Below are 12,907 nucleotides of genomic sequence, written 5' to 3'. Positions count from 1 at the left end.
AGTGGAAGTAAGGCCATTCGGCCCATCGAGTCCACTCCGCCATTCAATCATGGCTGATGGGCATTTCAACTCCACCTCCCAGCATTCTCCCCATAGCCCTTAATTCCTTGCGACATCAAGAATTTATCTATCTCTGCCTTGAAGCCATTTAGCGTCCCGGCCTCCACTGCACTCTGCGGCAATGAATTCCACAGGCCCACCACTCTCTGGCTGAAGAAATGTCTCCGCATTTCTGTTTTGAATTTACCCCCTCTAATTCTAAGGCTGTGCCCACGGGTCCTCGACTCCTCGCCTAACGGAAACAGTTTCTTTGCGTCCATCCTTTCTAAGCCATGTATTATCTTGTAAGTTTCTATTAGATCTCCCCTTAACCTTCTGAACTCCAATGAATACAATCCCAGGAACGCCAGCCGTTCCTCATATGCTAGACCCGCCATTCCAGGGATCATCCGTGTGAATCTCCGCTGGACACGCTCCAGTGCCAGTATGTCCTTCCTGAGATGTGGGGCCCAAAACTGGACACAGTACTCCAAATGGGGCCTAACCAGAGCCTTATAAAGGCTCAGTAGCACATCGCTGCTTTTATATTCCAACCCTCTTGAGATAAATGACAACATAGCATTCGCTTTCTTAATCACGGATTCAACCTGCATGTTTACCTTTAGGGAATCCTCGACTAGCACTCCCAGATCCCTTTGTACTTTGGCATTATGAATTTTCTCACCGTTTAGAAAGTAGTCTATGCTTGGATTCTTTTTTCCAAAGTGCAGGACCTCACATTTTCTCACGTTGAAATGCATCAGCCATTTCCTGCACCACTCTCCCAAACTGTCTAGATCCTTCTGCAGCCTCCCCACTTCCTCAGCACTACCTGCCTGACCACCTAACTTCGTATCATCAGCAAACTTCGCTAGAATGCCCCCAGTCCCTTCATCCAGATCATTAATATATATGGTGAACAGCTGCGGCCCCAACACTGAACCCTGTGGGACACCGCTGGTCACCGGCTGCCATTCCGAAAAAGAACCTTTTATCCCAACTCTCTGCCTTCTGTCAGACAGCCAATCCTCAACCCATGCCAGTAGCTCACCTCGAACACCATGGGCCCTCACCTTACTCAGCAGCCTCCTGTGTGGCACCTTATCAAAGGCCTTTTGGAAATCCAGATAGACCACATCCACTGGGTTTCCCTGGTCTAACCTACTTGTCACCTCCTCAAAGAATTCTAACAGGTTCGTCAGGCACGACCTCCCCTTACTAAATCCATGTTGACTTGTTCTAATCCGACCCTGCTCTTCCAAGAAATTAGAAATCTCATCCTTAACGATCGATTCTAGAATTTTACCAACAACCGAGGTTAGGCTAATTGGCCTATAATTTTCCATCTTTTGTCTTGATCCTTTCTTGAACAAGGGGGTTACAACAGCGATCTTCCAATCGTCCGGGACTTTCCCTGACTCCAGTGATTTTTGAAAGATCTCAACCAACGCTTCCGCTATTTCTTCAGCCACCTCCCTCAGAACTCTAGGATGTAGCCCATCGGGGCCAGGAGATTTGTCAATTTTAAGACCTTTTAGCTTTTTTAGCACCATCTCTTTTGTAATGGCAACCATACTCAACTCAGCCCCCTGACCCTTTATAATTTTTGGGATATTACTAACGTCTTCCACTGTGAAGACAGACGCAAAGTACTTATTAAGTTCTCCAGCCATTTCCTCATCTCCCATCACTAGCCTTCCAGAATCAGTTTGAATTGGCCCAATGTCTACTTTGGCCTGACGTTTGTTTCTTATGTATTGAAAGAAACTTTTACTATCATTTCTTATATTACTGGCTAGCCTGCCTTCATATTTGATCCTCTCCTTCCTTATTTGTCTCTTTGTTAACCTCTGTTTGTTTTTGTAGCCTTCCCAATCTTCTGATTTCCCGGTGCTTTTGGCCACTTTATAGGATCTCTCTTTTTCTTTGATACATTTCCTGACCTCCTTTGTCAGCCATGGCTGTCTAATCCCTCCCTGGATAATCTTTCTTTTCTTGGGGATGAACCTCTGTACAGTGTCCTCAATTATGCATACAAACTCCTGCCATTTTTGCTCTACTGTCTTCCCTGCTAGGGTCTGCTTCCAGTTGATTTTCACCAGTTCCTCTCTCATGCCCTCGTAATTACCTTTATTTAACTGTAACACCATTACATCCGATTTTGCCTTCTCTCTTTCAAACTGCAGACTGAACTCAACCATATTATGATCGCTGCTTCCTAAGTGTTCCCTTACTTTAAGATCTTTAATAAAGTCTGGTTCATTACATAGCACTAGGTCCAGAATAGCCTGCTCCCTTGTGGGCTCCATGACAAGCTGTTCCAAAAAGCCATCTTGTAAGCATTCCATGAATTCCTTTTCTTTGGATCCACTGGCTACATTATTTACCCAATCCACCTGCATATTGAAGTCCCCCATGATCACTGTGACCTTGCCTTTCTGACATGCCTTTTCTATTTCCCGGTACATGTTGCGCCCCTGGTCCTGACCACTGTTAGGCGGTCTGTACATAACTCCCATTATGGTTTTTTTTTGCCTTTGTGGTTCCTCAATTCTACCCACACAGACTCCACATCATCCGACCCTATGTCGTTTAGTGCCATAGATTTAATTTTGTTCTTAACTAACAAGGCAACCCCACCCCCTCGGCCCACCTCCCTGTCTTTTCGATAGGTTGTATATCCTTGGATGTTTAATACCACTGTACCCTTGTGATGAATGTATATTATATTTTATATTCTGTTGCAGCAATGTTATTAAACCCCTGATTTAAAATGCATACATGCAGTGTCTCTACTAAAGCTGTAATTAAAGAGCCGTAAAAAGGGAGGTAATCTCATTCCAATCATTTACGTGGTTACGGGTTAAGGATTAATTGAATATGGTTTTGATTGTTGCAGACTCCCTGGAGTGTTTGTAATTTGAGTAGGTGGTGTTGTGTCCTCATTAAGCAGGTTATTGAATTTAGTGGGATACATATGATGTAATTAATGGCAAGAGCCAAGTCTGGCTGCAGTTTTGCAATCGGTTATAGGATTTTCAGTTGAACAACAGTTTCGGTTAAGCAAATGCTGTTAGGTTGAGCAGATGTGTCCTGGATCTGCTCTTGACAGGACTCTCCCCAGAAGTCTGCACAGATAAGCAAGTAACCTGTTTTTAAAAAAACATTAGTGGCATTTGGACTGTATTATGTTGCTTAACTGGGATTAGCGGCAGGTGTATTCCACTTCTATTTAAGAACTGTTAATTGTAAAGCTATTTCTTTGATGTTAATATAGTTAATTCGGAGTTTAAATTAGTTTGTTTTAACACAAAAGATTCCTATTGGTCAGAGTCAACACTCCTGGGGTGAAGCATCCTTTTCTCAGTTTCACAAATAGAAAGATGTTCACGGTTCTCATACGGTATCCTTTTTATTAAAATTTAGAATACCCAATTATTTTTTCCAATAAGGGGCAATTTAGCATGGCCAATTCACCTATCCGGCACATCTTTGGGTTGTGGGGTGAGACCCACGCAGACATGGGGTGAATGTGCAAACTCCGCATGGACAGTGACCCAGGGCAAGGATCGAACCCGGGTCCACAGCATCATTATGCAGCAGTGCTAACCACTGCGCCACCATGCTGCCCCTCATCCGGTATCGTAACAGGGGTCTGGTCCAGTATCCTTACAACCTAATAACCTAAAAGCTACTTCTGGGAGCTAGTTTAACAGTATGTGGAATTGTTTTCCAAATGGCAATAGCAAAAAAAAAAAGCAGCTGAAGAATACAGTGAGTACTCCATTTAATAATAATCACTCATTGTTGCAATAGGCTTCAATGAAGTGACTGTGAAAAGCCCGTAGTCGCCACATTCCAGCGCCTTTTCGGGAAGGCCAGTATGGGAAGTCCTACTTTAGAGGTCAGGTGGTTCTTGCCAAGATGTGGATGCCCCTCCCGCCCAAAAAATCGATGTTCTGACTCTTCTTTGCCCATTCCGGGAACCGCTCCTTCCTCTGGTAACCGTGAAAGTGGACGATCACCACCCGCAGTGGCTCGTTTGGCTGCAGCTTTCGCTGCAAAGTTCAATGTTCCCTGTCCAATTCCGGCATGGTGAATACTTCATTGCCACTCACCAACCGAGAGAACAGCTCCGAAAAATACTCAGTTGGTCACAGGCCTTCCACGCTCTCGACATGTTCTCCAGATCTTCCACTTTGGCTTTCAGCCCTTATTCCCATCTGACATGAGGACCACCTCAGCTTCCAATGAGACAAGCTGGTCCTCTTCTCTCGACAAGGCCTCCTCCACACACTTCAGCATCTCCCCTTACTCCTTCACAGCTTTGACAGTCTTGCTCAGCTGCTCCCGTATCTGGCCCAATGCCTCCTCGATGATGGCTTTGAACAACTCTTTAATGTCCTTTCCCTTGTCGCTTGAATTGGCCATATGACTGTCAAACCTCTCCAACTCCTGTGCTATCACCCCAGTCAATGGTTCTAGCATGGCGAGTACGGCTGCCAGATTCCTTTGTTAGGCTCGCAGCCAGGGGTTTCTTTTCCGGTGCCTTCTTCGACGAGGATTTTGACATTCCTCAACTTATTTGAAATCCACACCAATCTCCTGGGATAGAACCCAAAATCTCCCGAAAAAACTGGGCTAAAAGGATCAAAATACCGAGACCGTGGCAAGAACCATCTTTTGTGCGACCTGCTTTCACACTCCATCACCGGAAGTCTCTTGTCCAGATGTGGACCTAGTTTCCAATTCATTAATTTGTGGGATGTGGATGCTATCGACAAAGCTGGAATATGCCCATTCCAAGTTGCCGAGGTTGATACATCTGAATCGCATGCTAGACCACATTATGGTGCAGTTAAAAGCCAATCACGTTGATATGGCACTGGAGTCACATTCAGATCTCAAATGGGCATGGACAGGTTTCCTTCCCTGCAAGATATTAAACCAAATGGGTTTTTGCAACCATGCAGGCAGCTTCTTGGTTACTTTTAGTGATGTCAGCTTTTTTCCCCTGGTTTCACTTCAGCCGATTCAAATTTTCAAACTCATAGCAGAACTCCAACTCATGTTCTCTGGATTACAAGTCTAGGCCTTTGGATTACTAGGCTATTAACATAACTGCTCTTAATCAGACCAAAGAAATACCTGCCAATAAACTAGTGTTCAATGTCCTATTACATTGTTAAGGAGAGTAGAGAAATTTCTGCCTTGTGCAAGTGTTTTTAAAAAGACGAATATTCAAATAACAGATTTTTTTTTCCTTTATTCATTCATGGGATGTGGCTGTCGCTGACCAGGCCATGCATTTGTTGCCCATTCCTGAGGGCATTTAAGAGTCAACCACATTGCTGTGTGTCTGGAGTTACGTGTAGGCCTGACCAGGTAAGGGCGGCAGATTTCCTTCCCTAAAGGACATTAGTGAACCAGATATGTTTTTAAGAAAATCGGCAAATGGTTTAATGGTCACATTTAGACTTCGAATTCCAGATTTCTTTTATCCAATACAAATTTCACCATCTGCAATGGTGTGAATCAAACCTGGGTCCCTAGATTACTAGTCCAGTGACAATATCACTACGCTACTGCCTCCCCGTGCAAGAGAACAAATTTGTGATTTTCACATCCACGGGGTGTAGCGGTTCAGTACAGTAGTACGGCAACAGCCAATGCTAACAATCCAAAGCACAAAAGTTCAAACCTCACAAGGGCAGTTTGAGAACAGAATTGTGGTTAAAACAAAATCTAGCTGGATTTTTCAGATAAGGTTTCCTGCCCTGTCATTTAAAAAAGTGTCAAATGACTGGAGGCAGGACATCTGCCCCATCTGGCCTGGAGTGGTTGACAGCTCTCTAATTCCAATGGTACCACCAACATTGGAAACCATTCCCAGCCTAGAAGCAGGACCTGGACGAAAGGGTTGCATTGGAAGTTTTTCGACAGGGCCAGGAGCAGAAGGATGAACCTGGTATGGGGAGAAAGAAACCTTGGGGTGGTCGCCTCCAATTGGGAAAGGAGGCCGCTTGAGGGAGGCGCAACCCACCCTCCTCATACTAGGCCCAAGCAAGCTAACTTACTTACAAGATGTAACTATAAATTAAGGGAGAGTGATGGAAAGAGATGGCTGAAGACGAGCATTGGGGCTGTATTTCTGCCAGTGATCTCAAACTAAGATACTGATCTCAGCAGGTCAACCTGTTCTTGCCGGAACGGTGATAGGAGGACAGTGTTGGCAGTGGCGCTCAGACTTATTGCAATAACTGAATTAGGATCAGCCTCGACACTCTTACATAAACAAGCAGCTTTCTGACACTCACTATCTAGGTTCACACAAAAGCATAGTCTTTTCGAAAGGTAACAAAGGGTTGCTTTAGGCCTGTGTCTTTGAGAAAAGGAAGGAAGAAAATGCATGCACTTGAAAGCCTCAGTATTCAAACTAATTCTTCATAATTGGCAACACCTGAAAAGAAAAATCCCAAACTTGGGTCAAATCCTTACTCTTTGAGCAAAAGCCGGCAGCGGTCATTGTGGACAGATGTTTTGTTGTGACGCTCCCAATCCTGTGGAAACAAAGAGAAAACAACACATTTTAGCACAACACAATGGGAAAACTAACCATTCTACCCATATGACCCAGCGATGCTCAGATGATTCATTCATTTCAATCAGTACATTGTGGTGCCACTCAAACCAGATGATGTCCACCCTGCACAAGAGGTATCACCCAACAGTGATGGGTGCTTCCCATGGGTCGCTCTGGTGGAGAGAATTTATCGACAAAGCACATAGTAATAATGTGACAAACTGCTCCTGCGAATGCCATTCAACGCTGCACAGAGACACAGAAATATATAGGAGCACAGCAAGAAATACCAAACATGTGAAGGCTGAACACAAGTATTTGTGCATTGATTACAGTAAGTGAAATGCTGTTTAGTATAGTTACCGGTATTTCTGTAGTAATTTTACAAAGCAAAGCTGTGGCACTAAGTCAGGTAGTGAATTAACCTTCTGCAGTGATCTGCAACTGGTAATTTTTAATGAGGATAACTTTGAACCTAGTGATTTGCTCCAAACAGCCATTGGAACACAAGGTACTGCACAGAAATGCATCATAGATAATGGTTTCCTGCATTGGAGCCCAAAAGTGGGATTGTCCATTCCTCTTTATGGGTTTCTCTTTTTCACCTGAGGAAGGAGCTGCGCTCTGAAAGCTCGTGTTTGAAACAAACCTGTTGGACTTTAACCTGGTGTTGTGAGGCTTCTTTATGGGTAAGTCACTGCTCCTGGTGGTGTGAGGCTTCTTTATGGGTACGTCACTGCTCCTGGTGGTTCCCCAAATATTGTTGGTATATCAAATCAGTAATTACTCTTAATCACACATGTGTAGGAACCTTTAACTGCAGGATGCTATTTAAAGCAAAAATTCCCCAGTTGAACAATCCAACCAAATGAGGTAATGATAAAAGAAGTTAAGTCTCTCATCTAGAAAGGCTAACAAAGGCCACAAATCATTGTTGAAAATATAGCCCATAAGAGCCAGTGTTCTCAGGTTGGAAGGGGCAAAACAAATCAAATTATTTTTGGGTTGAACAAAGATAGTTTTGTGCATTAGTTAGCAGATTATAAACACATCAGGGGATGTACACTGGAACAGTACAATCAACTTTGTTTCATGAATCCCCATATCAAATCGGAATAGGTTAATAGATGCATTTGGCCAGGAACCTCACTTTCCCCCATCCCAACCCACACACACCAAATCTGAAGATTTTCTTCAAACAACATACACTATTTACCAAGGAACATTGCTCACCTTTTTAATAAGGAACACAACAGGGCTTTTACTACATTTCGTCATCCTTTGGAAGATTCAAACTCACATTCCAAAAGTTAGATAAAAGATAATTCTATCATGAGAGCTTCCATGCCAGATGACCATTCAGTGATACAGTGAATGTGTTAATCCAATTGAATCATGCAAAATCTATCAGTATGTTTTAAATAATAATGTAATTGTTTGGAAATTGAGTTTGTTGCCATCTCTCAGCGTTTCACACCTCCAGAATTGGTTAGCAACCTGGTCATTGTAAATTGCGGCATTTGTTTTTTTTAAATCATTATACTGCATCCTGCAATTTAATCTTCGTACTGTTCAAATGCCCCATAAGAGCATTACACCAAATCCACTGCGGCTCATAGATTGCCCAGCTTTTAAAAGGAAATGTGCAATTACATATGACAAAGTCACAAACTCCATCATTTTCTCTATTAAATTGGCTGATTTTAGACATAGTGGTTAATTCAATTATCCTGGATTGGGGAAGAGAAAAATTAAGGTTCTTACTCTAGGGACCCCTTGAAAAATTATGGAAGGAAATCAGGCAAAGAATTCCTTACAATTCAACTCATTAATTCACACCACACATCAAAGTCACTCAGGCCCTTAAAGGCAGCAACCTCAATAGCTTTCTTAGCAATAGAATGGATGGAAAACCAACTGAGCAATAATTCTTTGGACAGTCCTACAGCCTTCAAGTCACTACGGTACAGTCAACACATCAGTGGCTGAAATATTTGGTGAAGGCAGCTACTGAAAGATTATTCAACTAGTTCTGGTCTCTTTGCTCGTTTTGAAGAGTACCCACCATCCCATCAACTTGTACATCAGTCATATAAGCTCAGGGTATCACATTGAACAACTCCACTATCATCTCATTGGTCCTTACGCAGTCTCCAAGCTCCAAACCAATTGGTGAAGTGATGCATGCAGCAAAATACCAGCTGAAGAAAAACTAAATCTGATTTGCTGAAATGGGCAGAATAGTTGGATTTCAGTGACTTCAGAGACGAGATGACTTAGTATTTTCAGTTTGAAAGAATGAAGACCACCCAATAAAGTTGATACTGTATTCTACATTTTCACTTATTTCATCGTAGCTTTGAGGTTTGTTCAGCAGGTCCTTGTTGGGGAAATCCAGGTCAATAACAGCTCACTTCTCCGATTGTTGCTTTCTTCCGTTTATATATAATCTCATAACCCATGAAATCAAGAGCCTCTGGAATCTGAAGCACTGTAACTGATAGTTACAACCCAATGAAATCTGGCATTGAATATTTACAGGTACATTGAGATCAAACAGCATCACAAAGGATCCATAGAAAGTGTGGATCTTTAGCTGCCAACAAAACTCTAGACGCTACCTGCTTTGTGAAATGACCACTGATTTGGTGATCTGGGTGATCAGAAGTGTCTGCCATTCCCAGCAATCCTTCAGTATGAATGTAACTTGGATAGCAACTTCACAGGTTTCTAAGCAGTGTTCTGGGATTGACCCAATCAGTAGTTTAAAACATTCTAGGGCATCATTTTCCAGCCACTTGGCAGACATGAATGATAAGTGGTCAATTAAAACAATGGGAAGACGAGGCTCCATGAACATCCCCACCCTCAATGATGGCGGATACTAGTATGTCAGTACAAAAGACCGGGTTAAGTGCTTTCTACCATAGATGCCAAATCAGTGAACCATCTAGGCTTCCTCCTAAGGTTTCTATCATCATAGATGCCAGTCTTCAGCCAAATGAATTCATGCTTTGTGATATTAAGAAACAGCTGAGCGTACTGGTAACAGCAAAGGTCGTGGACCCTGACAAATCCAGGCTGTAGTGCTAAAGACTTTGCAGAACAAGCAGTGCACCTGGCCATGCTTTTCCAGTACTGCTACAACATTGAAAATTACCCGAAACATCGAAATTTGTAACGCATGAAAAGCACGACATATCCAAAATTGGTCTAATACCAACCTATCAGTCTACTCTCAAAGTTATAGGCATCAAGTGGGACTTTATTTAGCAATAACTTGCTAACCACACACAGTATGAATTCCACAAGGATCACTCAAATTCAGACTTTGTTATACCCTTGATTCAAACACGGACAAAGGGGAGAGCAATTGTCGTCAACATCAAGGCAGCATTTGACTGAGTGTGACATTAAGGAGCCTTAGTAAAACTGAAGTCAGTGGGGATCAGAGGGGAACTCTCAATTGGTTGAAATCATATGTAGCACGAAAGAAGATGTTTGTTGGACGTCAGTCACCTCAGTCCCAGGACATCATTGTAGACTGCTTCAAATCGATGTTCTTTAGCCGCTTCAATGACCCATCCTCCATAAGTTCAGAAGCAAGGATATTTGCTAATGATTGTCATGTTCCGTTATACTCTCAATTTCACAGAAAATTATGTGCATGCCCAAATGCTGCAAGGCGTGGATACTTTCAGGCTTAAGCTGATAATTGGCACGTAACAATTGTGCCTCAAGTTCTCGGCAATAACCATTTCGAACAAGAAAGAATTTAACCATCTCCCCATGGCATTACCACTGCTGAAACCCACCATCGGCATCCTGGGGTTTCCATTGACCAGTAACCTACCTGGAGCAGGGAAACAAGTACTGTAGCGACAAGAGATCAGAGACTAGGTACTGAGATGACTAACAATTCCTGACTCCTCAAAACCTCTCCATCATCTATAAGGCACAAGTCAGGAGTGTGATTAAATACTTTTCAGTCGACTGAATGAAAGCAGCTCTAACAACATTGGTATTCCATCCATTACCTTAAAGCTCCACCAGCGGGAGATAGTGTGCATTACTGCAACAATCTACAAGATGCACTGCAGAATCTTGCTCAGACTTCTCCGATAGCACCTTCATAACCAGCGATCTCCATCATCTTGAAAGGCTGGGCTGCAGGTACATAGGAAGACTATCTCCAAGCTTCCCTTCTAGTTAAACCCTGACATGGAAATACTGATTTTTTTTGCCTCAGAATTTTGGCACTCCCTATTTGATAGCACAATGGTAACACCACACAGAGTGTAATGGTTCAAGAGGTGAACCATTTTCATGCATGAAATACAGAAACAGCTGGTCTCAATGTTTGGCTCTCTCCTTCATAGCCTTTCACTTCTAAATCCTACGTTTGAACTCAGCAGATATTGTTGATTATGAAGTCTCCTCTGGTGAGTGGATGCTGATATAACCGTACTCCAATTTCTGACGAGCAAGAGTTCCATAACATAAAAACTTTATCACCGAGTGCAGATCTGTTGGTAATCTCACAGTGAAGTCACAAGATGGCTGGTGTAGGAAAAGCGTTAATTCTGATGCAGTGGTTAATTACGCTCGAGGTCGATAGTGGATGCTGCAAGACGAATTGTGTTCTTCATTTTAATGCTTAAAAAGCCAAAGCAGAACTTGCTCCGCATAACACTGCCAAATATGGTCTAGATGTCAGCATCAAGACCACCTAATAGGGCAATCATGTGCCGAGCACATTGTTAATGAATTAGATGAGGACGACAACCAGTGAAGTAACTTGTATAGAACATAGAACAGTACAGCACAGAACAGGCCCTTCGTCCCTCGATGTTGTGCCGAGCATTGTCCGAAAACACGATCAAACTATCCCACTCCCTGTCATTCTGGTGTGCTCCATGTGCCTATCCAATAACCGCTTGAAAGTTCCTAAAGTGTCCGATTCCACTATCACAGCAGGCAGTCCATTCCACATCCTAACCACTCTCTGAGTAAAGAACCTACCTCGGATATCCCTCCTATACCTCCCACCCTGAACCTTATAGTTATGCCCCCTTGTAACAGCTACATCCACCCGAGGAAATAGTCTCTGAACGTCCACTCTATATATCCCCTCGTCATATTATAAACATCTATTAAGTCACCTCTCATCCTCCTCCACTCCAAAGAGAAAAGCCCTAGCTCCCTCAACCTTTCCTCATAAGACCTATCCTGCAAACCAGGCAGCATCCTGGTAAATCTCCTTTGCACCCTTTCCAATGCTTCCACATCCTTCCTATAATGAGGTGACCAGAACTGCACACAATACTCCAAATGTGGTCTCACCAGGGTCATGTATAGTTGCAGCATAACCCCGCGGCTCTTAAACTCAAGCCCCCTGTTACTAAGCGCCAACACACTAAGTCTTCTTCACGGCTCTATCCACTGGAGTGGCAATCTTCAGAGATCTGTGGACATGAATCCCAAGATCTCTCTGTTCCTCCACATTCCTCAGAACCCTGCCGTTGACCCTGTAATCCGCATTCAAATTTTTTTCTACCAAAATGAATCACCTCGCACTTACCAGGGTTAAACTCCATCTGCCATTTTTCGTCCCAGCTCTGCATCCTATCAATGTCTCTTTGCAGCCTACAACAGCCCTCCACCTCATCCACAACTCCACCAATCTTGGTGTCATCAGCACATTTACTCTTCAGCCCCCTCCTCCAAGTCATTGAACTTATTATTGGTAACTGTTTTTCCTCAATCACAGAGCTTCCAGATTTTTTGATAACTATATATATCTTTGAGATCTCCCATTGCCAAAACTCCCTTTAACCTTCATGCCTGCATTAAGGATCAATTACTATCGTGAACTAGATTCTGTTCAGAGGTTGCAGATTGCTGGATAGTTTCCCGATTTGGGTAACAATGCAATTACGGCTTTTGCACAGATTCATAACGCAGCACCTTCATTTAATCGTACTGGAAACCCTCTGAAGTGTCGATGAACATGAATGAACTAGAACTGAGAAAGACTGAATAGTCTCTTTACTCAGTACATTGCACTTTGTATATTATATAAAGTTTGCATCTGACCAATTACTGAAATATTGTATCCAAATGTAAAACAAAGATATATATCTTTGATTCTTTCGAAAGTGGAGGACACACACACATTGTGGTATCACACAGCACCTTGAAGCCCAATTAGCGTTCAGCAGTGAACTCTGAACGTGAACCTCTGCACAGCAAAAGTACAGGCTGAATGCCACTTGGAGAGGTGCC

General features: G+C 43.0%; 1 protein-coding gene across 1 annotated transcript in view; it reads right to left on the bottom strand.

The window, feature by feature from the left end:
- The window catches only part of LOC119963804 (zinc finger protein 638-like), a 182,007-nt gene that overhangs the window by 119,114 nt on the left and 49,986 nt on the right, over positions 1–12,907 (bottom strand). Inside the window, exon 3 of the mRNA XM_038793101.1 lies at positions 6,538–6,599. Within this exon, the coding sequence (XP_038649029.1) occupies positions 6,538–6,599 (62 nt within the window). The remainder of the gene's footprint in view (positions 1–6,537; positions 6,600–12,907) is intronic.

Source organism: Scyliorhinus canicula, chromosome 3 (genome assembly GCF_902713615.1).
Source record: "Scyliorhinus canicula chromosome 3, sScyCan1.1, whole genome shotgun sequence".
Taxonomy (NCBI): domain Eukaryota; kingdom Metazoa; phylum Chordata; class Chondrichthyes; order Carcharhiniformes; family Scyliorhinidae; genus Scyliorhinus; species Scyliorhinus canicula.
The sequence above is the reverse complement of the archived record's forward strand: the minus strand, read 5'-3'. Positions and strand labels throughout refer to the sequence as shown.